The sequence below is a fragment of the Rousettus aegyptiacus genome, unplaced genomic scaffold (genome assembly GCF_014176215.1).
Source record: "Rousettus aegyptiacus isolate mRouAeg1 unplaced genomic scaffold, mRouAeg1.p scaffold_m13_p_1, whole genome shotgun sequence".
In the NCBI taxonomy this organism is placed as follows: Eukaryota; Metazoa; Chordata; class Mammalia; order Chiroptera; family Pteropodidae; genus Rousettus; species Rousettus aegyptiacus.
The window spans coordinates 39,040,050-39,067,586 of NW_023416284.1; the positions used below are offsets into that span (position 1 = coordinate 39,040,050).

Sequence of the window (27,537 nt, forward strand, 5' to 3'; positions counted from 1 at the left end):
CAGTATTACTTGTACTTCCCTATGAAAACAGATTCTTTAGCTTCTGCTTATGTCATTTTCCTTCATTATCCAGAGTAAAGATCAGGAAGTTCTCTTTCCCAAGGTCCCCCCATTCTGCATAATCCACAAGGCAGACCAATTTCTGTAAACAGATGCTTCGGACTATCAATTTCCCAGTTTATCATAACCACCCAGCCTCTGAAACCCAGTTTAGGCTCAGCTAGAATCCGCACTACAATAACAATTAATGCACATTCTGATTTCTCATCCACTAGAGGTCTGCCTTCCAAATCAAAAGCAAGTATGAGACAGAGTAAAATGCGTACTATAATTTATTCTGTGACATTTTCCTCACTGAAGATATGTTAAAAGATTAAAATACATCAATATTTCATAAAAAATAAACACTTAGAAGAATTTAGGTAATACCTGTAATATACATGATTTGACTCTGAATATCTACTTTTTTTCATTTCAAACATCATTTTTTGGAAAAGTAACAAAAATTCTAAGGATTGTTGCATTCTTCATATATCCTCTGTTTCATAAATTTCAAGTCAACTGTTAGTTCTTTTCTCAACTATATGTGTTAATAGTATTTGCTTCTGTTTTTGAATGGGATGAATGTCCACTTCCTGTTTCTTAACAGTGATATTTAGGTCTTCTTTCTTTGATTCTTCAAGAAAATGCTTCATGCTGAGTTTGAATAGTAATTGAGGGTCTGGTCCAGACAGTGGTGGGCAATTACAGATCTCTCTAATTTTGAGAGCCTATAAAGAAAGAATACAATAAAATACAAAAAAGAATACAAAACAAATATATATGTATAAATTTATTAAGATTATTCCAGTAATTCTTAATATGCTCTATGCAAAACAATGATATATAAGAATACATTTTTTTTCTGAATAAAAGGTATCTTAATTACAACATATAAAAGAGAACCATAGACAAATTCTTGGTTAACAGTTACATTTTGATGATTTGTTGACATAATAATACATTTGAAAAAAACAACTGTATCTGTAATGACAGCTCAATGTCCCATTAGGAATAAACAAGCCCTCTGAGAGGTATATCTCTTCGCTTTCGGTTGAACTCAAACATACCCTAAGAACAACCTTTCAGAGGTTTTTTGTTTTTTTTTTTTTCAAGAAAAAGAAAACAATAAAATATAAATGTCTGAACATACTGAAAGATCTAAATAACTGAGACCATCTGTAGTGGAACTGATGCTAATAACCTAGAAAAGTAAATCAAAATCATGACAATTTTTAACTCCAAGAAAAAAAATGCTGCAAAGAAAGGAAAAGTAATCACAGTGTACTACATAGCTCAGCTGTGACTAGTATTTACAGTTTTTGGAAGACTGAATCTTGATCTAACCCGAAATCAGTTTAACCACATAGGGAAGGGGAAAAGCTGGATACATGTGTGTGCGTGCACAGGGTGTGACAGTGATAAGGAAGAGCTTAATTCTCATTCTCTATAGGGGAAAGTAAAAATAGATAATGCCTAAGTTAGGAAGAGGCAATAGAAGCATGTTATACAGAAATGATGGGAAATACCAAATGAATAATTTAAGAGCGTTGGAAATGGTTACCCTTGAAATTGAGGGCCGGGTAGGGGAACTGCTGCTTTACATAACTAGCCTTAGAGAATGATGTGATTCTTTAAAGTAGGTACATGGATGACTTTAAGACATAAAAAACTAATTTTTTTTTTTTTTTTAGGAAAATCTTAATATCGAAAGGGTTTAAAAAAGAAAGATATTTAGGGAAAAAATGAAACATTTACTTTTGTACTACCTCTAATTTTTTGATAGTGATTCATGTTAAGAAAAGTAAATAAAGCAGGGAAGGGGCCAGTGTTTGGGGGAGCGGGAAAATTTTAGAAAGACTGATGCCCAGCAAGTTCTCACTGATAAAATGACTTTGGGGAACAGAAGTAGAAGACTTGAATATGTGAGGAAAGAGGTTATGTGGGTACCTAGAAGCAGAGCATTCCAACAAGCAGCAGCAAGTACAAGGACCTGAGATGGGAGTATGCCTAGAGTATTCTGGAATAGTGAGGAGGAAGCCACTGCATAACTGGGTAGGAGCCAGTTATGTAGGACCTCTTAGGACATGATAAAGATTTTAGGTTTTACTCTAAGTAGGCCTACCCCACATAACTGTGGGGTCCATGGCAAGAATGCAAATGGAGGCTCAGATACCATATGTTTAAATATCTAAAAGCTGTAAGTAAAGCTAATAAACTACTACATAAAATATGTTCTATTCTCCCACTCTGAGGAATACACATTCAAAATTACCCTGAAGGCCACGTACAAAATAAGAATTCTGGAATTTCGGAACGTCTAAGGTTGCAGGGAGCCCAGCTCTTATCTCTGGCCCACTGGAGTATCATTCAGCACTAAGAAATGAGCTATCAAGCTATGAAAAGACAGGGAGGAGCCTTAAGTGGGGAAAAAAAAAAAAAAGAAATCAAAACTCAAGAGGCTACATAGTGTATGATTCCAACTACAAGACACTAGAAAAGGTAAAACTATGGAGACAGTAAAAAGATCAGTCATTGCCACCGGTTATGGGAGAGAGAGAGATGAAGAGGCAGAGCACAGAGTATTTTTAGGGCAATGAAAGCTACATGGTACTTTAATGGTGAATACATGTTATTATACATTTATCAAAACCCGTACACGAATGTATAACGCGAAGAGTGAACCCTAATCTAAACTATACTTTGGGTGGTAATGATGGCCCACTGTAGTTTCATCTACTGTAACAGATGTACCACACTCTGGAGCAGTATTTTCATAGTGGGGGAGGCAGGAGGTATATGGAAAATCTCTGTAACTCTTATTCAATTTCGCTGTGATACTAAAATTGCTCTTAATTGTCTTTAAAAAAAAAAAAGCTGGCATGTAAGTAAAAAGGCTTAGAAAAAAGGAATTAGAACCTGCTTTTGTTGTTTTGTTTTTAATATTTTTGTACTAGATGCTTTTGTACTAATGTTTTTCTGTACATTTTATGATCCTGAAGTAAATCTTTTACAGAATAAATGTACTTTGAAGATGTCTGAGCTATATTAATTGCTAGAAAAACTATATATTCTTCATAAAGGCTTTCTATTAATATCTCTTCATGTGTGAACTGTTTCTCTCCTCGAACTATCATTCAAGCAGAATCCTGTTATGGACCAAATACATTTCTATCAAATTTTAATCTATTTTGCATAGTCAGATTTTATTACATAAGTTGGTAAAATATTTTTTAATTTACTTTCCTTTTCACATTTATTTTATTACATATCAGGGTGTCAACATCTTTTATCTTTATAAATTCAAATCCATCCCAGCAAATATAATTTCATCTCTTTAAAAGTGAGCAACATTTTCACACTGTACAGCTAGAATATGCCTTTCCATTTCTTTTACCTTGTTTTTGTGCTTAATGCACTGCACATAATAGGTGCTTAAATGTGTGCTGAATTTTAAACATTTGTAGAACACAAGTTATGAATAAATCGTTATGACAAATGTCATAGGGAAAACACTCTTTAAGAGTTTATAGTCTAAGAGAACACAGAGATGTACTCCAATAACAATATAAAGTTCTAAGATCCCAAGGAAGACTTGAAGTTAAATATGGAATTAGGCAGCTTAAAGATTCCAACTAGAGTGAAAGGGACTAGCGTTTACTGTTTACTTTCTATGTACCTTGCATTGTGCCAGGAATTTTACAAAATGTTACCTAAACCGATACTATCATATGAACGAACCACTTTTGAAATGTTGGTCTTGGTATAGAAAGAACACTTATCACTGAAGTGTCTCATAAGGGAGAGAGTGAAGGAAAGAGGGAAGGAGGCAGGACCCTACCAAGACAAACACACAAGTACTACGTACAACACCCAGGAGAGCGTGCTATCCTGATTTTACAGATGAAGAAAACTCAAGGTTAGGTTAGGTGACTTCCTTAAAGTTGGGTAGCTGGGTCAGAACTAAAACTCAAGACTCCTAAGACCACTACTATTTTTATACTACTTCCTAAAAGTATCCTTTCCCAAAACCAGCTATTAATATGCTACATGTTAAAGTCGCCAAGTAAATCCTCATCAGTGCTAGGTGTCGTTTTCTTTGCTAATCTGATATAATTCCTTGGGTTTTGAATAGAGTGTTGTTATTTATTTAAATTATGCCTTACGTCTTTTTTCAAAAGTTAATTTGAGAAGGTTCATTCTACTTATAGTTTCTACTTCTAGCTGCAGCCACTTTGGCAACTTTCACAAACATGCTCACACTCATGCATGCACACACTCTAATTACTTCTGATTTTGAACTGGGCTATTAACATCATCTAACTAAAAACATTCACCCAAATATTTTGGTTTTCTTATGATAGTTAATGTGGCTTTTCTCCCAATCCTATTGACATTTTATTCTCTGATCCAATGATTTTCACTTTGACTAAATTTCCCAAAGAAACAACTATTATAATTTTGCTTATTTCTGCTTAGTTTTATTAACTGTATATTCCCTGTGTAGGCACATTACATTTCTCTATTTCTTTTCTCTTTTTCTTTCTTACTAATACATTTAACTTTATTTACATATAGATTTGACAGTAACCAATGAAAATATAACTATATCATTGCAAAATTTTTTGATTTTAAGGCACGCTCTTAATTGTTTAAGGACTTCTCTTGCCCTATACATACGCAATTTTACTTTTATTTCCATGTAGCCATCTTTTAATTTTTGTTACATTAATTTCAATGTATTGTATCCTGACAATTTGAACCATAACATTTTATAAGAAGTATACATGTTTTTGTCCAAGGTATATAACCAGTATTTTTATGAAAGACGTGCATTTGAAAAGAAAATAAACATCTTTTTTCTAGCAGTTAGTTTCTTCTTTCGGTTAAATATTTTTGTACTAGTCATTCAATTCTTTGTTAATTCCTTATTTGAACTGTGGTCTTCTAAGAATAGTAGGGTGCAAGCTATAATCAAAATTATGTATAAACATTCTAAATATTTTATCTAATTCTTAATGGCCAGTGGATTGAGGAAAGAGCACTGTTGCTACTGAGTCTTTCACTGACGTGTTGTTTCATGTGTTTCACTTATTAAGGGGTCTTCCACCCTAAAGGAAAGAAAAGTTGGTTTGGCTAGATACCATACCAAAGTGTATTCGTTCCATTGCTTTTGGTTTATTTGTTTTGTTTTGTTTCTTTCCACCTAAACTCTTACATGTCTCCAAAGCCTGAAAAGTAAGATCCAAAGTCATTCTCACTTTTACATTTTTAAATTTTCCCTTTAAACCTTGGCATCTTCTAGGAACCTATCTCTACAATAAATATTAAACATTTGATAAATTTAAATATCTGGGTATCATCATTTCAGGGCTTTTCATGCATGATGCTCTGAGATTCTTCTAAAAACCCATCTTGAGAAATATTATCTAAATCAAAAACGTAGTATAGAAACCATAGTCACGGAAATGAAGATATGAATGAACTGATCTTTACTTCACATGCAGCTTGGATTTCCTTGCATCTTTTCAATATTCTTCTATTTTTTAGACAGTCTTTTAGCTTTGGGTATTTTAATTTGTGCTGTTTCTCTACCTCCAGCATCAATGATTCTTTGGGGCATCAATCCTACTCTTTACATCCTCCCATGAAAGTTGCACCGCTTCTGCTGTATTCATGAGTTATGCAATTTTCTGAATGTATCTGATAAAGTCATTCTTTCTTCTGTCACTTTCAATGTAATTCATTTAGGTTTCCTATGTCAGCTTCAGATGGGGATGCCTTTGTGGTTCTCATCACCTAGGCTGTCCTCTCAAATGAAGTAAAACTTTCAAATCAGACCAGAGACCTGAGATTCGGTTTTGTTATTTACATTTTCTACTCTTTGAAGCTTAGGTTACTGGGGGAAAATGGGCATTTCGGAGGCTTTGCTCTTTTGTTGTTATTGCTGTATTTAGTTTAGATCCTTGTGGTGTTATTAGTTAAGGACACTCAGACACTAAATAAATCTTTTAAGTACAATTATCAACGATCATCTCTTCTTTATTTTCAACTCTTATGCACTCATCCTTCTGATTTTTAAAAAATCTCTCTTACCTACCTCTTTAACCTACTCTTTGAATAGGAGGAAAATGTGGCTGCAACATCTTTTATTACATTAGAGCTGATTTGGTTGGTCTGAGTTCCTTCATCATCGTTCTATATAGATTCGTCCCGAAGATACACATTCAGGTTAACCTTCTGAGACAGAACAGGAGGACAGTCATAAAAACTTCTCAGGCAGCTGAAGAACTGGATATTTGCAGAGTGGTAAATCGCTCCACAATAACTTGCTGGCCATAAGAGGGAAAATCACATTTCCGAAACACAGGTTAGCTCGTCGCCATTCAAATCCACTGATTGCACGCGCTATCACTAAATGTGGAGCAACCAGGTTAAGAGAATCCTGAAACGATGTGATACGAAGCATAGCTGCACCACTTAAAAAATATTCTTGCCAAAATTTAACTACCATTTATAGGCATATAGAAAAGCAAGAAAAAAACTTAAAGAAGCAATCAGATAAATCTAGAATGTGGGACTAGATTTATTCAACAAATCAATGACATGTTTAAAAATAAGCAAAACAAAGTGGTAGGGGCACTGTTCCAATGTCAGAGAGTTCAGAAACACAGCAACCAAATGCAGTGTATGTGTTACTGATGGATTGTGATTTGAACAAACCAATTACTAAACTATATTTTAAGACAGAAAACTGAATATGGATAGCTATTTAATTATATTAACGGATTACTATTAATTTTCTTAGATATGATAATAGAAGGAAATGGTACTACTTTCTAAACTGCATATTGAAGTAATTCGAAGAAAAAGCCCTCAAGTCTGGGATTTGCATTAAAATACTTCTGGGAAAAAAATAAGAGAAGGGAAAGAAGACGCCAAGTATATAAAAAGGATGATACTACTGAATGTGAATGGAAGATAGGGGTTCATTAAATTATTCAAATTATTCTCTACCTTTACACGTGCTTTTAAAAAATTATAATAAAAAGCAAAACTAAAACAATTTTTCTTAAAAAAAAAAAAATTCTCATTTTAGCATTTCTGCGACCCCATCCTTGATTTTACATCTATACCTTTAGATAGCTCTAAATGGCTCATGAAAAGTTTAAATGTTTCTCCTAAAAAAATGAAACCAGTCCCTTTACAGCCCCCCTCTATTTCCAACTCTTTCCCTTAATGTCTGAAAGCAACCATACACTTTATCAAAAAGCCTAGGAGTTTAACATTAGTAATCTCAATCCTAGAACTCACTAGAAACAGATTTAATAGAAATTAATGAGAGTCTCATAGGCTATCACTTTAAGAAAAAAAAATACAAAGATAATGACTATGTTGCTGCTTAAAAATAACAAAACAAAAACTTCTGTTTATATATTGGTCTGACAGGATGATTTGATCTGATATCTTTACTTGAATGGCAAATGGATGACAATAAAAAATAAAAACAGAGAAAACTGTGAAAGGCTTTGATATGGGCAAAAATATCATTGGGTGCCTTGTCAAGTGTAGCCTTAGATGTTATCTCTGCCTTTCATGGCCTTACAGCTATTTTACAACTCTGTAGGTTGTAGAAAACTAGTAACAATGCCAACCATACTTGTCAATGGAAACAGAAATGAATGAACTGTGTCTGGTGAAGTGGAACTGATAGTTGCCTTATGAATGGATCGCTTTTGCACCTATTTCAGCATTCCTTATTGCTTCTTACATATATTCGTAGTTCTTAAATTCTCCTTTGACCTACTGGTAACTTTTACTGGCTCCCTTGTTAATAACAAATAAAATCTCAGATATGATTCATTTTATATTTGTGTAAGTCATAATTTTTACCTTTTAAATTTCCTCTAATTCATTTCATTTCCTTTCAAAAACTGCAGTAGAACTCGAAGTCTAAATAGTTTATGAAGTAGTCTAAAATAAGTACAAATAACTGAACTTTTTAAATACACAAATACCAAAAGTTAAAAATTAAGGTCACCTTCACATAGGCCAATTGTCCTCTGAAAGGAAAATAGTAAGGAAACCTTTTCAAAGAAAATTTTCTAACCAACCACTTGTAACATATGTGAATGATGTATTAAGAAATGGCTACTTTTATTCCCAGTAACAACTAAAGTTTATCAAACAACTGCTGATACATATCAGGATTCTTCTAGGCACTACATATCGAGTAAAACTGCAATTACTCATAAAGACTTAAGTTTTAAAAAAGAAAAAAAAAAAAAAACAGGAAAATAATTAATGCCAGAGAAGCTCCATGATTAGATTAAAAGCTTCCTTTGGAATCGGAAACCAAGACATTTCAAGGGGAGAAAAAAAAATCACCTCCATTTTCTAAATATGTTTTTCTAAAAATATCATTGCTTTTCTCCCCTTGCCCCCTAAAAGCAATTTTTTCTAATAGCCCATTCGTTTCAGCCTCAAGTAGATACGCATTACATGCACCCTAATATTTTTTTAAGGTTTTAAACAATGTTACTGTCAGGCTTCCTGGCTTTATATGATTCAGAGGCCAATTCAATTACAGTAGTTGCTATGATATTTGCCTTTTCCTCAACACTTTCCATGTCAGACAAAATGAAATTCTGTAAGGTGAGCAGTGTATGTTTGCATACATTGGCCAACAATGACATTTCACTTCAATGTTAAACACTCTCATATTTTCTACTCATGATTTATGTATTTACTTTGTCCAATTATAAATGCATAAGAATGATTTACACATAAGTCCAAAGCCCCCAGCTTCCTGAAAGTTTAAAGAATTCAAAGCAAATGAGAAGAAAATGAATGCATTTACAACCTGCCACTAAGTGATTCTGATACTAAAAACTAAATGTAGTAAATACGAACATCAAGATTTAATAAACAGTTTACAAATAAAGCTGACACTGAAAGTTCTAAGAATATTAAAAAGTAAATCCTAATTGAAATTATCATTATAACAACGTAACCCCCAAATAAGTCCAAATTAAATGTTTTTCTTATATATTCTATCATTCTTCACCCCTTTTGCCCCCCTTCCAAGGAAAGGAAAGGATGACATACAAGAGAGTTGGTGAGAGAAGTAGAAAATAAAAAATTCAGTCTAAATGCCTTCAGTTGTAAAATAAATCTTTCAAGTGAATTTCTACCCTTGGTTCTCATACAATTTCCTTTATTCACATCTATTCATATTTTATAATAATCCTTATAGAAATAAAGTTAAATATGGTATCTCACTCAAGGGCAGTTTATGGTATATGCAAATTTAAAGTCTGAACAGTATAACTATAATTGTAAAACTGTCATACTATTAAACGTCAACAGGTTGATATAACATCTGTTCTTCATTTTTTCACCCAAGTTGTTATGGTAACCAAACTATGTGAGATATGTGTTTCCTAAATTTAACTGATTATTTCAAGTAAATAAAATTATAACATATCATCTTATTAACTACAAATAATATTAGTACTACAACCCTATACTTATCTTTTTTAAATGCTAGTGGATCACAGGATTATATTTAATTAGGCATTTATACATGCTTTCTCTCTGAATTTACCTTAAAAATATCAAGAGCATATTTTTGTCTATTCTAGAGGCATTTTCTTCATTTAAAAAAACAAAACAAAAAAGGGAGCTAGTTTACTTTCTAAACATATACTATACTAAAATACTGCAAAATTATATGATTATACTAACTTGTATGAGCTGTAGATCACCTCTTTTGTAAATCAGATTCTGTTATTCCTATAGTCCTCTGCTGAAAACCTTCCACTGGCGTTGCACCTCTGAACAAAAGCCAAAGTCTACACGGGGTGACAAGACCCATACCTTTCACTTTCTCTTGCTCACTCCATTCCAGAAGTATTGGTTTCCTTTCTGTTCCTCAAATACACCAGGCTCACTCCTGCCTAAGAGCCTTGTACTTACTATTCCCTCTGCCGGGAAGGTTCTTCCCCTCTGCATAACCACATGGCTGACTCACTTATTTCAAGCCTTTGTTCAAATACCATCTTTTCGGTAAAACTTTCTCTGATCAACCCATTTTCAAACCAGCTATTCTAGCACTTCTACCGTATCTGCCACACGTTATATATTTGCTACGGACTGAACTGTGTGTCCTCCAGAGATTTCATATGTTAAAGCCATAACCCCCATTGCATTTGGAGATGGAGCCTTTGGGAAATAAGGGCCTTCGTGATGGGACTGCTGTCCGCACAGGAATAAGAGACACCAGTGTGCGTACTCTCTCTACCATGTGAGGACACACAAGAAGGCAGCCATCTGCAAGCCTGGAAAAGAGAGTGCACCACAAATCAGTTGGAACCTTAATAGCAGACTTTCGGCCTTAGGAATTGTGAAAAAATTAATTGCTGTTGCTTAAGTTGGAAACTTGATCTTGGACTTGTAGCCTTTAGAACTGTGAGGAAATGAATTTCTGTTGCTTAACCCATCCAGTCTACAGTATTTTTGTTACGGCAGCCCAAGCTGACTATTATTACACTGTTCCTTTATTTTCCTCCCTAACTCTTATTACTGATTAATATGTATCAGTAATTTATTCTATACATTATTAATTTATTGTATTTCTTGTCTGTCTCTCTTTACTGCAGAATAAGTTTCATAAGGGCAGAGTTTTTTTGTCTATTTTGTTCACAGCACATACAACACCAATAATCTGGCACATAAATGGTAATCAATAAATATTTGTTAAATTTAGCATCAAGTATAGTTTTAAAACATCTTAAATGCTGATATACTATAAGAAATAATACATTTCTGCGATGATACCCAAGAAATAAAATTAGATATAAAAATATATAATCTTTAGTGTTACATTTAAAAAGATCAAAATTACTTTTATGTTCTCAAAGAACCAAAGACTCTTACTTTCCTGATTTTCTTGATCATTTCTCCTCCTATGAATCGGATCTACTATGGAATGTTTTTCTCTTAACCAATTAAATGTGGAAAACACCTAATACTATTAACTCTATTTGGGATCTTTTTCTCTGCTTACTTCCTAAGTGAACTCATTCACTTTTCACTGCTTCGGCTATCACTGTTTAGGGGGTGACTGAAATCCTCATCTCTGGCCTCTATATTTCTCTGTGCTCTGGTGCTGTATTCCTAACTACCTATGAGATACACATCACTTCAGGCATATTGTAAGAAATGTCAAAGAACAGGCAAATTAGGAATAATATAACATTGTACTCACTTAAGTAGAAAAAATATCTTAAATAAAATCAAACAAAAAATGTAGTTTTTAGTAGTGTACAGACTCACACAATTCTATATACTGCCTGAGGATTTGCTTTCTTTCATTATAGCTATTAGATCTATTGATAGTAGGAAATTCCAATCTCTGAATTATGACCATTATTCTAATTAACAATATGCTCTTACACTATCAGTTTCACTTTAACCACTGAATTATTCCCAATATTGTAGCAGAGTTTTATTACTTTCAAATTGAATTTAATCACTCAGGGGGAGGGGTGCGGAATATAAGAATATAAGTAAGAATATAAGGTTTTCGATTTAAGTTTATGAACTTGGATAGTTTATTTTTAGAAGAAAAATAGCTCCCAATGTTTTTCTTCATCATTGGCTCCCATATAACATATTTACTTCTTTAACTGTTTGTCTTCATACTCACTAATCAATTTATTAATTTTTTAAAGACTTCTCTAAAGCACATTTTTTACTTCTCTAAAGACTCTTAGTTATCTTCAATGATAAAGTGACAACTGAGAATTTAGTAGAGGCTCCAGACGAAAACTGGCTAAAATTCATTACGCAATATAAGCAAACCATATATTTTTAGAATTTCACTGAACAAAAATAAAAACAAAGGGAATTCTAAGAGAAAGCCATGTAGCTATGGCTTTAAAGATTGGCTAAACCTCCTAAGGTGGTATAAGTTCCCTAGGTCTTGGGTAGCACTAAGAAGGCTCTTAGTGATCTTCAGCACAAATCAGTTACTGATGAAACACATACTATTCCAGTCCTATGTGGCACTTTTGAGATGAATGATTACACGTTTTATCAAGTAAACGTCACTGCTGTTTTTTTCTCAAATACTTTTTCTTCAATACTTTGTCCCTAATGGTCACGAAAGGTACAAAGTATGCCCAAACTATCTAAATCCTGTCAATCATTCCTTTCTAAATATATCCAAAATCTGACCACTTCTTTCACTCTATTCTGCCTCTATAATCTTCTAACAGGATTATTGTCAAGAGCCTCCTAAATAGTCTTCCTAATTCCACCCCAGCCCCACTACAGTCCATTCTCTACATAGGAGACCCAGTGATCACTATAAATCACTCCTCTGTTCAAAATATTCTACCAGCTTCTCATAACAGCTGAAATAAACGTCAAGTCCTTACAACAGTTTAGAAGACCCTTCATGGTCTTGTTCCCTACACCTCAACCATGCTTGCCTTCCTATATTCATTCAGCCCCAGCATCTTCTTGCTATTCCTTGAACACACCAAACATATTCTCAATTCAGGTCCTATGCACTTAACTGCTTCCTTAGCCTGAAAGGCTCCCCATATCCACAGGACTTGCTCTCCTGCTTCTTTCCAGATTCTGTTCAGTGAGGCCTTCTCTAACAAATGAACATATAAGCTAGTACACTTTTTCTGCTACCCAGCCCACTCTACTACCTTTAACCGGTTTTATTTTTCCCCAATGTGCTTACCACTGCTTGACATACTATATGTATGTTTATTATTTGAATTACCTAATGAGAATGTTAGTTCCAAGAAAGCAGAGACTGTTTTGTTCCTTGCTCTTTCCTCAGTAATGAAATACAGAATGGCAGACGATCAATGAATATCAATACTAATCACAAAAATGAATGAATGAACCTCGTGGTAGTTCCTTGTCCAAAACTAGATGCAGGTTATTCCTTCAAATTGTATACTACTACAAATCATATTTCTTGTTGTATTCTCATTTTGTACTTAAGCATCCTGGAAATATCAAGAACCATGTTTTACTTCCCTTTGAATTCCCTGTATCAACCATTCATTCTTTCTTATAACAGGTACTCAATATCTGTTAAGCTAAATTTGAAGACATACTGAACGATACTTTTATAATACCCTGGATCTGTTGTGTTATTCTTTAGCAAATAGCCCAATACCAATTCCTAAACTGCTAAAGACTGTTCTGCTTTTATAACCAAACAGCAAATTTAATGCAAGTGAGACAGAAAAGAGTGTGTAACCTGCCTTGGAGACGTCTGATATCCATTTGTACTGCTGTGAATACTACAGAAAACATTTTAAATGATGTTAACAAATCAAAAGATTTTTATAAGATAATGAAAACTACTTGGCTGAAAGCTGCTTCAACTTGATTCATTACTGAATACTATCAAAAAAAAAAAATTGGGCCACACAGCACATGCTTTACTCTATCTTTATAAAGAAATAAATGACCAGAAAGCAAACGAATATCAAGAGATTTTTTCCTAAGAAAAATTCCAGCATCACTATTGGAATTTATACCCACTTGACCCAAAATTTTTGCATAATTCATTGTTTTTTTTTTAACTATAAGCTTAATTAAATCACCAAGAAATGATTAAATTATAACTGATATATTTAAAAATATGCCATGAGTTTTAAACTTCCAACATATCAGTTAAAAATTTTAAATATGATACTAAAAAGGTTAAACTTTCAGTATCAAGAAACGTCAACTCACTGCAATTTGTTCCCCAAGACCTGTGGACAAAAGGATTTTACTTTTCAGCCAAGTACTATGAAAACTGACAATCCATAATTACAGTAATCAAAATAGCGGACAAGCTAGAACTCTCCTTTTCTAAGCACAAGAAGTAACAGCATTAAAAATAAATGATATGGTAAAAATAAGGTCTTGCCTTATGCTGTGTTACCTTACCTCAGGTATGAGTCTATCCAAGTGCTCCGCTCGGTTTCCATGAGAAGGATGTGTGGATAACCATTCTGGCAACTTGGGAGAACCAGAGAGGCCATCTATAAATTCCATCTGCTGCCAAAACACTGAACTTGATCTGACGTCCACACAGGCCTAAAACCAATATTAATAAAATCACAAAATGAGTTTCGTTATAAGGACACTTTTTTTTTTACATTTACTTTTATGTCATTACATGTTTTAAAAAATATTTTCTATCATTCTAATAAGTAGAATATGTTCATTGCTTTAAAAATAAATTTAAAGAATACGGTATTATATAACTAAAAGGAGAATATCCACCCTCCTCCTTGCCCCAACCTCTACACAATATCTACAATAATACCACTCCTGAAGATAACTCAGTGTTTTCAGTATGGATATCAAAAACATGTATTAAAGGCAAAAATGTTCCAAATGAAGATATTCTATGTTTTTATAAAAATAAGGTTTAAAAATCTAATCTGTTAATAGATTGTTTTAAAGAAATTTTATTTTTAACCTATACCACTAGATTAGAAAACTTTAAATAAACATGAAGACTTGTATTTTAATATGGCCATCAAATCACCTATTTTTCCTCAATGTATGTGCTGAAGAACATATCTAAGTCATTCAAAATAGCTTATAAAAGTATGTCTTTTTTAAAAAATAGGATATACAGATCTTGAGTACATGTATGTACAAGTCTACCATGTACATATATGCATATTTTATATGCATAGGACATTTCTGGAAGGCTATTTACAAAACTGTTAATCGTAGCTGTCCTAAGAATATAACAGGTATTTCATGGTAGAGAAAGAGCAAGACTTCTTACTTTTAAACTATATTAATGTATATTATTTTTATAATAAAAATTATTTCTGAATCTTATATAAAGGGATTTAAATATTATTATAAGCCTGTTCAATTTATTCACATTTCTTAACTTACACTTTATCTATAAGAAATAAGACTGGAAAAATAGTTATTATATTTTATGTCTCAACAAGTTTACTTTTGATTAAATCTATTAAGAAAAAATTACACTATACTAATTAAATGTACTATCAAAAAGCCTTAATGTGCTATCAGACTTCAAATAGTAAGATTGTGATATACAAAAAGACAAATATAGAATATAATATGCTAGTCAACATCATTTTTAACACCATTAAAATATTTTTGAATGTTGAAAAAAAATAATTTTAAATTGAAGTAAATTTTATTCAATATTTAAAGCAAACAATTTTTTTTATTGTGGTAAAATGCATATAACATGAAATTTATCATCTTAACCATTTTTAAGTGTACCATTCAGTGGTATTAAACATATTAACATTGTTGTACAGCCATAACCATCATCCATCTCCATAATTCTTTTCATCTTGTAAAACTGAAATTCTATACCTATTAGATTTTAACTACCCATTCTTTCCTCCCCCCATTCCTTGGCAACCATCAATACAATTTGTTTTTATGATTCTGACTACTGTAAATACTTCATATAACTGGAATCATACAGTTCTTGTATTTTTGCGACTGGCTTATCTCACTTAGCACCATGTCCTCGGGATTCATCATGTTATAACATATTACAGAATTTTCTTACTTTTTAAGGCTGAATGGTATTTCATTGTATGTATATACCACATTTTGCTTTATCATCGGTCATGGACACTTGGGTTGCTTCCACAATTTAGCTATTGTAAATAATGCTGCTATGAACATTTCATATGGATATATAAATATATCTTCAAGACCCTGTTTCAATTACTTTGGGTATATATCCAGTAGGAGAACTGTTGAATCATATGGTAATTCTATTTTTTTTTTTTTTTGAGGGACAGCTATACTGTTTTTCATAGTGGCTGTACCATTTTGCATTCCCACCAAACAATGTACAAGAGTTCCAATTTCTTCACATCCTTGTCAACAATTATTTGTTATTTTGATAGTAGCCACCCTAATGGGTGTGAGATGGTATGTCAATGTAGTTTTAATTTGCATTTCCCTAATGATTAGTGATGTAGAGCATCTTTTCATGTGCTTATTGGACACTCATATATCTTGTCTATTCAATGGGTTGCTTAAATGTGTATTGTTTAATTTCCATAATTCTGTGAATTTTCCAGTTTTACTTTTGTTATTGATTTCTAACTTCATCCCACTGTGGTCAGTGAATCTTACATTTCTATTACTGCACCTTTCAGCTTTACAATTTCTTGTTGGTTTCTTTTTAGATTTTCAATCTCTATACTGATATTTCTATTTTATGCATAATCACTTTCTTGACTTTCTCCACAACTTCCTTTAGTTCTTTGAGCATATTTTAAAGTCACCGTCTAGTATATCTGCCACTAGGTCTTTTTCAGGGACCATTTCTGTTGATTTTTTTTTCTTTAATGGGCCATACTTTGCTGTTTCCTTGAATGACTTGTGATTTCTTTTGTTGAATACTGGACATCTGAATCTAATAACAATGTATTTCTGGAATTCAGATTCTATGCCCTTACTCAAGGTTTGCTGGTTTTGTTATTGTTTTTATTGTTGTGTGTGTGTGTGTGTGTGTGTGTGTGTGTGTGTGTTGCGGAGGGGAGGGGTAGGGCACCAGGCCTATAAATTCCCCAAAAGTCCCTTCAGCCAGAAGAGGGACTTGAAATAATGGGGGAAAGTGCAACAACAATGGTTTCTCACTGCTTTGTCTGCCCATCTGCAACCGAAAGTGGCATTCAGTGTCTAGAGCACAGATCCCTGGTATTAGGAAGACAGGGTTCTTTTTGTTCAACTTGGCTACTAAAGGTGTGTACAAGCTGTTCCAGAAACAGCTGTCTGCCATGTGACTGGAATAGGTAGCTGCTACTGTGCGAAGGGCTGAAATTAAGCAAAATTCATTGTCTAAGACTTCCCCTGGAAGTTGCAAGCCTTCAACAGACTCCGGAGCTCCAAAATAGTTAAAGCAGACAGATTCCACCGATGTGATTGTGGTCTAGGTGGTGAGACAGATTTCTGGAGCTTTCTGTTATAAATCTTTCCAGAACTATATAATTCCTTAAGACCACTGATTATTCTAAATTAAAAAGAATTCAAGGTATTTTGCCCTATTAATCATATACAGATATATATGTACATATGTGAATAAATAGGAAAATATAAATGTTTACAAGAAACATAAATATGTGATCCATGTTTAAACATATACAAATGTATCTATATATGTGCAAGGTATGTGTAATATGTCTGTGCTTGTGTATAAAATATGTGTCATACATATGTATATTGATACAGAAATACTTATTTGATGCTAAGTTCTAATTACACACAGAAATATGTCCTTCAATAGCAGGTCAGCATATTCACAATATAAATATAAACTAAGACAATAAAACAAGGTATTCTTCTAAAATAACCAATAAAATATAAAATGAGTTGAAAGAGTTTAACTGAAATTATAAGCTACCATTTTCAAAAGCATGACCCATCTAGTAGTTAAAAAAAAGTTCTAAAAACTAGATGATAAACATTTCGACAGACTTTACAAATTCAGGAATTATCTACTATGAGGTTTATTTGCTACAAAGACCAAAGCATATTTAATATTTTTTTCAGACCAAAAGTGCTAATCACAAGTAAAATATTTCCCACTTCAATCTCTAAGAAACACAGAAGGCAACCTTTAAAGTAATATTTGATATGCAGAAATAGAAGAAATTAATTATCCCGACAGACTAAAAAATATTCCAAACTTAAAAGTATTCCAAAAAAACTGGAGATATCTGCTTTAATATTAAGATAAAGGTGTTAAAGTTTGTGTACACTTCCAAAACCCAATTCAAAGACCCATTAATGTCAAATAACTTTGTTTTCAAAAGGAATATTTTACTTGTATTTTTTCCAGTTTATCAAAAATAAATGACAGAGTGACATCAACAAGATGGTAGAGTACAACAATACACAGACGAATTCCCTTTGTGAGAAATCCAGAAACTAATTCAGAAACTTCTGCACTCTGAGCAAATGTGAAACCAGACACATCAAAGTCAGTAGGGAAATTCAACACAGTTCCTACCATAACCTCTACACTCAACACAGAGTCATACAATTGGAAGGAAATCCAGTTTCCAGATTCTCCCTGGGTAAGGAAAAAGACCATATGCCCAACATTCCAACTTTTCCAGGTTTGCCCAATGGACTGGCTTCTGTCTTGCCTCTCTCTGACCACCGATAAGACCCAAAATAAACCTGATTCCTGGAAACCAGTGAAACAAAGATGGCAGTTTGAATTAGCACATAGTAGTTATCAATGCTCCTTCCCATAGCTCAGCAGAGAGCAAGCAGGCAAAAAGTCCCACATTCCAGCTTCTCTTCAGTGGGAGGGAAGGAAGTAAACCACATGTCTAACACTGCAATACTTCTGGAAGCTGCCTGAGGACTGGCTAGCGTCTCATCCTTCTCAGAGCACTGACAGGACCGAACATACTTTAGATGCCTAAAAGCCACTAAGAACAAAGACAGAGGTGTGGACTAACATGAAGGTTTGAGAAGTCCCCAAAATCTCTATTGATAAAAGACCTCTCCTGTATAAGTCCGGTCCAAGAAAACTGAAAGAGGTGATTGCCTTTTCTAATATGAAGAGACCAATGCAAAGAGTCAAGGAAAATGAAGAAACAAGAAAATATGTCCCAAAGAACAAGCAAAATCTCCAAAAACAAACCCTGATGAAACAAATATATAATGTAGTGACATAAAATTCAGACTATTATAAAGATGCTCAACCAGGCCTGGGGAAGTTCATAAACAAAGTGAGAATTATAGCAAAGACAGAAAATATTAAAAATACACCAAACATAACACTCAAGAAAACAATAAATGAACCAAAAATATTCACTAGAGGGGATATACTGCAGACACGATCCAGAAAGGATCAGTGAACTTAAAGACAAGTCACTGGAAATTATTCACTCATGGGAGTAAAAAATAATAATAAGAGTGAAAAAAACTCAATTAATTTATACGACACTATCTAACAGGCCAATATATGCATTATAGGAGTCCCAGAAAGATAGAGAGAGAAGCATTAAACTCCTCACTCAAAAGATGAAGTGTCTGAAAGCATTAAAAAACAATATTCAACTGTGGTCTACAAGAGGCTTGCTTTAGATTTAAGGACAGACTCAAAGTGTAGGGCTCAGAAAAGATTTTCCATGCAAATGGTAACCAAAAGAGAAGACTCCATAAATAAAACTTGTGAGAAATGAAAGGGGAGACATTACAATTAAAGCCACAGAAATAAAAAGAATCATAAGAGCTCACTATGAACAGTTATATACCAAAGAATTTGATAATCTAGAAAAAAATAGATAAATCCTAAATATATACAACCTACCAAGACTGAACCATAAATAGAAAATCTGAACAGACCTAAAACTACTTAGATTGAATCAGTAATAATTTTAAAAATCTCCCAACAACAAAATATCTCAGAACCATATGGTTCACAGGGGAATTCCATCAAACATTTAAGAAGAATTAATGTTAATCCTTCTCAAAATCATCCAAAAAATTGATTAGGAAGAAACAGTGTCAAACTCAGAGAACCAGAGAGTAGGACACTGGTTGCCAGGGGCTAGGGGTAGGGAGAAATGGAAAGTTGCTATTCGGCAGGTATATATTTTCAGTTATACAAAATGAATAAATTCTAGAGATATGATGTATAATCTTGTACCTATTGTGAAAAGTACTGGTGCCTCTTGACTAGAAAATAGGTGGTAGTAGAATAATAGATGCCATTTCTTAAGCATCTCTAAAAGTTAACTAATCCTACTCTGCATTCTCCAATTTTGGCTTTCTGAAGTTTCAAAGAATTAACAGAGCATATATAGCAGCAAACTCACAACTACACAATTTTAAGACAATGTAAGTCTTGCAGAAAAAGCCTCTTCTAAACAAAAGAAGCTAAAAAAGAAGAAAATTTTTTAGCCTTATTGGGATCAATTAATCAGCTTGTTCCCGGCTTCTAAGTTTGTGACCTGGAAATTCAAATTCATTAGAATTTGGGAGAGATCTCCACCATTAAGTTAAATGTGACTATACATTTCATATGCAAAAAACAAACACCCAGTCTTATCTGGCATCTTACATTAAAAATAAGCATTCAAGGCAACAGTGTCTTCCTACAAACAGGTAGCATCTTCCATATTAAGTTCAAGTCTTTCTTCTTTCCCTTAGTACTCATTTGTATATTTGAAACCACTTAATTTCCTTTTTCTTTCGTATTCCTAGGAACTCCAGTAGTGACAAAAGGAGAGTTTCTATTTAGTGACCACAGGCTCGAATTCTGAGACCATGGTATACCAGGCACTTCTCTGAGCATCATTCAAAGGGATGGCTTTTCCACATACACACTGATCTTTTCTCTGCATTCTCAAAGCCCTGCAGAGTCCCAAGGTTTCTTCTTTGTGTCTCAGCTGGCTTTTTCCACTGCCCTGTGCTGTGGAACACTGTGGCCCAAGAATTCTACTCTCTAAGGAATGTTCCATAAGGTCCCCAAATTTTTGTCAGTTGAATTCTTGCACTTAAGTCCCCACTTACCCTTGCTGATCTAGATCCAATACTGCCTGATTTGTCTCTCTAGCTTTGAAATCAGTTATGCAGGGAGTATATTTCCTTTCATTTTCCATATCTGTTTAGCTTAGTCTCAAGAATTCAACTTTTTTCTTAAGTACTATTATTACACTCATGTTATAGATCAGATGAAGAAGCCAAGTCCCACAAAAGCCAAATAATTTGCCAAGGGTCACACAGCTAATAAATGAGAGAGCCACAATTTGAACCCATGTAGACTAGTTCCAGAGTTTGTGACCTTGGGCCAATAATTTAGTCTCTAGAAATCTGATTCATCAGAAAAATGAAACTAAAGCAATGGATCATTAGGATTAAATGTGATAATTCTTGTAAAGTAGCCAGGCCAGAACATGGTGAAAACCATGTGTACTCTTCCTTTCCTCTGGTGAGCAAGCAGAGTCCTATGGTTATTGCAAGAGGCCAGGTTTGATCATAAGTGACGATGTCATGAGTTTAACAACTAAAGAAGGGTCTGGTTTAAATCAGCCTATAACATCAATAAGCATGAATATGTATTAAGGGGCATATTAATTGACAAAGAAGTTTCTACTATTCAATTAGAAACTCATTGGTAGAGGTAGAAGGGGTAAAAGGGGTCAAATATGTGGTGACATTAAAGAATTTTAAAAAACTCATTGGACTGGTATATTCTTAAGAGCATGGTAGTATAAGAGCTGTACTTATAATTTGGACATTACCTGATGCCAAAATAGTGCTAGAGGAAAATGTATAAATAGATCTAGTATACTCTTACCTGCAACCACAATTTTCATTAGAATTACAAAGATAAAAAGTATCTCTGAATTTTGCTTTCTCTTCAGCTAGACTCTCCAACAAAACTCCTGCCAGACATCACCTTCTCGCAAAGGTAAATTCTGATATAGCAGTTTTGAATCTTTTTTCAGAATGCTATTAACAGCCTACACTTGCCCCAGACATTCTGGCACCCCTCCTGTATTCCACATAAACTTGTGGTACGTAAAATACTACATAGTCCGGAGATAATACTACGAAGGACTGTGGCAAAAGGGTAGCTGGATTCCTAGAGGTAGAATATACTGAGGTTATTTTAATAGCTGAGATTTAAAGGGACCAAAACAGATATAAAAATGGGCATCTTAGAGGCGATACTGTAGAAGACCAAAATTTTTCCTAGTGCGTTAAAATACTAAAGACGTTCCATTTCAGAAATAAATGTATCTTTATCTTCAGAGGGAAAAACCTTACTATCTGTGAAACTTCTGGCGAGTTACTTAATTTCTCCATCCCTCAGATTCACCTGTAAAATGATAGTAATAATAGTACCTATACTTCACAGGTTTGTTATAAAGATTAAAAGTTAACACATGTAAAATACGCAGAACAGTGCCAAGCACGTAAAGAAATGTTAGCTATTCTTATCATTGCTGTAAACAGCATCATCAGTGTTATCGCACTACTGTGATCACTGTCATTATCATCTGCCAGAACACAGGTACATTTCGATCTCTCTTTCGTAGGTTCATTTTCCCAATACTGCCGATGGCATCACTTGTTAATGCTCGCTTTACTTTGCAACCTATTTCTTGTCTAAACATTTTTCCAGCCAATAATTAAAAATTGCTCTTTAACAATGAATGTGGCAATGGTTTCAGCTAAGCCATATTTGCTAATTCCTTTCATTAAAAAAAAAAGAAAAAAGAAAACCTGACCTATCAAAACTAATAGGCCCTAACAAAGAGAAGGAATGGAAAGACTTCTATTAAGACTTCTATTATTTTGTATTTCATTTCATTTTAAAGTGTTTTGCATTTTTTTATTGCCAGCACATCAGTTCATCAATCAATATAAATTTGTAGTAAATTTTCATGTATATATTTTGCTCTATCCTAGATAAGGTTTTATCACAAGACTCAACACTTAGTATTGAAATCACAGCAATTAAAAATTAAACAAATACACAAAAGCCTGTCTCATTTCTCTAGGTAATATGATTAGGTTCAAAATAAGATGTAATAAATAATGTATGCATTATGAACATTTACCTTATAACAAACCTACTAAAGAGATGTTCTCATGTATGGCTTTTTCTTTCTTAAATACTAAATAAAGAACCTTAGATATTAACTCAAATAAAACACAAAGACAGTTTGCTATGATGAAGTCTCAGGCTACTAACCTGGGAAACTGAGACCTGGATTCTAGCTCGGCCTCTTCTGCTAACTAGGTGTATATTATTGGACAAACCACTTCACCTATTTGGACCCTAATTTCCTTATCTGTAAAAGGAGAAGGTAAATTAGATTATATCCAATTTTCTGTCATACTTCAAAAGTCTAATTCTTTAACCTATTTTAGAGAGTTCAGAATTTTGAATTTTCTCTTATTTCTGTGATAAAAATAAATTTTGCTTATTACCTATTTCTCTCACTAGATGGTGCTATCTGCTTAGTTATTCAGGCTACTTGAGAAAACCAGCTGGTAATATCTCTCAGCAGAGCCATTTACAAACTTTTGTGGCTAGACAATTACTCCCTTTAGAGTAGCGGTCTACAACCTTTTTGGCTCTAGGGATGGGTGATCCTATGAGAATTCAACGCCTGACGATCTGATGTGGAGTTGAGGCAGTGATGGAAGCGCTGGGGAGCGGCTGCAAATACAGATGAAGCTTCACTTGCTGGCTTGCCACTCATTTCCTGTTGTGCAGCCCAGTTCCTAACAGGGCAGGGTTCTCCAGGCCACCACAGGTTAGAACATCGCTGCCCCCCACCTCGCAGGCCCACCTTCCAGATCACTGTGACAATCAAAAACAAGCACATAAAGTACCCTACTAAAAGGCTGCCCTCCCAGTTTAGAACCAGTAAAAGAAAATGTTTTATTTTTCATAGTTTAGAAATACTCAAAAATAAAAATGGATGTTTTAGTTGTTTATGAAATCAAATAAACAAAAGTAATTTCTGTAAAGGGCTGTAAAGTATCAAATTCTCTTTACAGTGATATGAATATACAAACATAACAAAATCAAATACTTCACAGGACATCTTTTTTTGTCAGCTGATAATTGAATAGGTAGTTATCGTTCTGTGCTTAAGACACATCTCAGTCCTACCAGTTTTTACTAATTCTGTACTAGTCATTCTGATAATTTATATGATATCATAAAAAGGAAAAATTAAAATAACTAAAAAAATCTAAGTATACAAATAAACTCACAGCCAATAGCAGAGTAGGGAGCACTCCAGGGAAGGTAAGGTGCTTACTTTGAAAGAGGCCTCCTGAGTAACTTAATCTTAATGAATTTTTCATTTTGTTTGGCCCTTAGCCTGAAAAGTTCATAAATCCAATGGGACAGCACATGACCGATAAGTCCATCTCTCAAGAACAGTTCTCAATAACCAAGCTCACAAGACTGACATAAAATGTGAAATGTCAACTTATTAATTTATAGCAACAACTATAACTGCCAAAACTACCAAGGATACAGAACATGTTCTCTCCTTTCCAGACATGGTACAAAGGAAGACAATGTATGATTGGAATATTGTATAATAAGCAGAGAATTAAGAATGAGGGAATTATGTTATGTGATTTGAATATTAAATGGCAAGAAATCAAAGGAGTCTGATGCATCAATGTCCAAAAAAGGATACAACCCACAAATAAGAATCAAGTCCAGAAGACTCAAAATAACTTTTTCAGGCAGGTACTATCATTATTCTCACTTTTCAGACTAGAAAATAGACTTAAAGATGTTAAATGATTTGCCTATAGCCACGTGGAGAAGACAGGAATTCAGGCTTAGGTCTGTCTGACTCTGGAGCCCAAGGTCCTAACCACTATACTAAATACACTACAAAACCCTTCTTGCTAACGAAGAAGTCTTTACCTTTCATTTTTATCTCTTGACAAGGGTGCTCTTGAATTCTATCTACATTTTAGTGATACTGTATTTTCAATTCCTGGACTAAGCCATCATTTCTCTTGCCTTTGAACATGCTATCCGCCATGCCAGAAACACTACCATCAATATCTTCACCAGAGTAATTACTGCTTAGCTTTCATATCCTCCTTTCAAATAATTTATTTCTCAGTATTATCCCTAGACTAAGTTTTCCTGATCCCTACACTTATATCTCCCTGCTATATTCTTTAGTTGGGATACTGTATATCTCTATTATAATACTTTAAACTATAAAAGTTACAGTTTATTGAATACCTCTGTTTCTTATTCAAATTCTGATCTCCGTAAAGGTACTGTGTATCCCTATATCCTGGGAGACGATAGGCGCACATTAAATATATGGTGAATGAATAAATGAAAATCAACACAACAGGCCAGAGAAGAGATATATAAATAAGGAGAGTGGCACCTGGGCCTAAAAGATCTGTCTTCTGATTATATCAACAAATATTAAAAAAGAATGCATCGATCAGAATTAGGGGTTAGTCGGCCCCAAAACTGAAAAATTTGGTGGCAAATGCTGGCCAATGTCCATTTAAGTCTTGCCTTGAGAAAGTGAATATCCTAGTTTACTAGCCCTGATTCTTATGTGTGGCAAGGTAGAGAATGGAACAGAGGAAAGTATAAATGGAGTCAATGAAAGCTATAATGAGACTGGTGCAGAAGTTCAGGTAAAACATGTCAATAGTCGAGATGGGAACAATGAAATATATTTTATAGACAGAACCACCAGGACTTGGTAAATAGTTATATGTAAATCATAAAGAAGAGGGAAGTGCTAAGGAGAACTCCAGATTTTTTCCAAAAGCAACTGAACATAAGGTTATGGTATATTTATTGGGAAAAGAAAAACTAGAAGAGATAAAGGTGAAAAGGGAAATCAAGGATTTAACACTGAATATATTAGGTTTGAGATACTTGTGAAATACAAAGAGGAAATAACAGGCTGACATTTGGATATAAGTGATTAAAAAGATTAGTGTTCTTAGAACTTTAATTATAATGACTCTATGATGTAGGTCCTATTATTGTTCCTATCTTACGGATGAGAAAAACTCGAGGTGCAAAAAGGATAAATAACTTGCCCAAGATCGCACAGCTAGTACACGCTGGCAAAGCGGATTCACAAACTGAGGCAGTCTAGTTCCAGAGCTCAGTCATTATCACCACACTATATTGCTTCTCTGGTAGCCGACTGATACTCTGCCCTATGGGAATTCCAGAAAGGTTCAGTGTTTAGTACCTAGGAAAGAAGGGGTGAGGTATAAGGTTCAAACAGAAAATTAAGCAAAAATCTCTACAATGAATGAGAAAAACCCCACTTCCCTCCCCCTCTCAACCCCTAAACAGAGACTGCCAGTTTTACAAGATTCTTCTGCAAAGACACTTGAATAGCAATAGAGAAAAGACCTAGACATATTTGGTGTGAAACTCCCCGCCCAAAAGAGCTACCTCACTGACCTATAATCTTACAGTAAAGTCCACTATCCCAACTTATGCACACAGAGCTTCTGAAAAGTTTCTTAGTGCCTTCTTGTAAAACATGGACAATCATGAATCAAAAATTTGGGGATTTACAGTTCCATCCATAAGAAAGTTAACTGGTACTAGAGTTGTCCTTCCGCCATGAATAACTATGAAACTGGACAGAATATGTGAAGTAAACATTTTCGGGAAGGACAGAATGTAATCCTTAAGAGAAAGAGAAATACCTGAAGTGCTCCCCAGATTTGTTTCTGCTCTCTGCCTAGGACAGTTTCCTGACCACAAGAGAGGGCGGTGGAACCCAAGTAGAGCATGGTGTGCCTAAGTGAGCTAAGGAGTTAAGAGACAGGAATTCAGGGCCGCAGAAGTGACTAGAATTTGTGAGGTAAGATACCAAAAAGAAGTTTTCCCCAGAAATTGGTGTAGAGGTTCCTTAAACTGGGTATCATCAAAATTAAAAATGTTTGCTTTATAAAAAATAAACAAACAAACAAACCCTGTTAAGAAAAAGAAAAGACAAGGATGAGAAAAAGCTACTTTCACATACCCATATCCATAATCACATATCCAACAAATGACTGTATCCAGAATGTATAAGTAAAACTCTAAAGTCAATAGTAAGGAAACAAACAATCCAATCTTAACATGGCAAGACTTGAACAGATACTTGACCAACGAGGAATATATAAAATCATTAGTCAGGTTATAAAAGACTAAATCTTCCATAACGAAAAATCAATAATGTCAAAACCTAATGAGTCAAGAAATTATAAAATAAACATATTACACAGAAATATAGAGGTAAATAGCTAAAAGAATATAAGGTGATTTTCACCTCTGGTTGGAAGGGGGTGGGGGGCGCAATGAAGGCTGTTATTTCCCATTATAATACTAAATGACTTTCTATAATAAAATGTATGGCTATACACACATTCACACACACACACACATTTAAATGGAATAATGGTTAATAGCATAAAATGCTAGTAATAAAAACAAGATAAAGATAGAAAGGTAAGTATAGAGTATGACAACATGGAGGTAGACAAGCTGATCTTGAGAAACGTAATTATGAAAGAGGGATGGGGCAGAAACCAAACTGTAGCATGGACCTTGAAATCATACACACCAGAGTGTGAATCATAGCTTTGCCATTCTGTACCTGTGAACAAGAAAGTAACTTAACCTATTTGGGCTTCAGCTCCTTCATCTGTAAAATGGAGATAATGCTCAGAACAATAACTACTTCATGGAGTTACTATAAGGATTAGATTAAGCAATGTATATAAAATACTGAGCACATTACTGGCACATAATAAATATTAAATGGCAGGTAATGATGTTATTATCTAAAAATGTGACATCACAGAATAATTGGTAGTATAAATATAATATTTGAAGTTTTTATACTGTTTCTCCCTTTTGACAGAAAATAAATATTTGTATTCAGAGATGGCATT

General features: G+C 33.9%; 1 protein-coding gene across 5 annotated transcripts in view; it reads right to left on the reverse strand.

Annotated features, from left to right (window-relative positions):
• Positions 1-314: 314 nt before the first annotated feature.
• Positions 315-27,537, reverse strand: part of OMA1 (OMA1 zinc metallopeptidase) — a 55,587-nt gene continuing 28,364 nt past the window's right edge. For 2 of the 5 annotated variants that reach the window (XM_016159882.2, XM_016159884.2), the window contains exons 8-9: positions 14,011-14,160; positions 315-770 (exon numbers count right to left, since the gene is read on the reverse strand). In XM_016159882.2, coding sequence (XP_016015368.2) covers positions 558-770; positions 14,011-14,160 — 363 coding nt within the window. In that variant the 3' untranslated portion in view covers positions 315-557. Of the gene's footprint in view, positions 771-2,554; positions 6,280-6,612; positions 10,380-14,010; positions 14,161-22,923; positions 25,836-27,537 lie in introns of those variants that run through there. The other 3 variants (XM_036228480.1, XM_016159885.2, XM_016159888.2) reach the window with 3 other exon arrangements.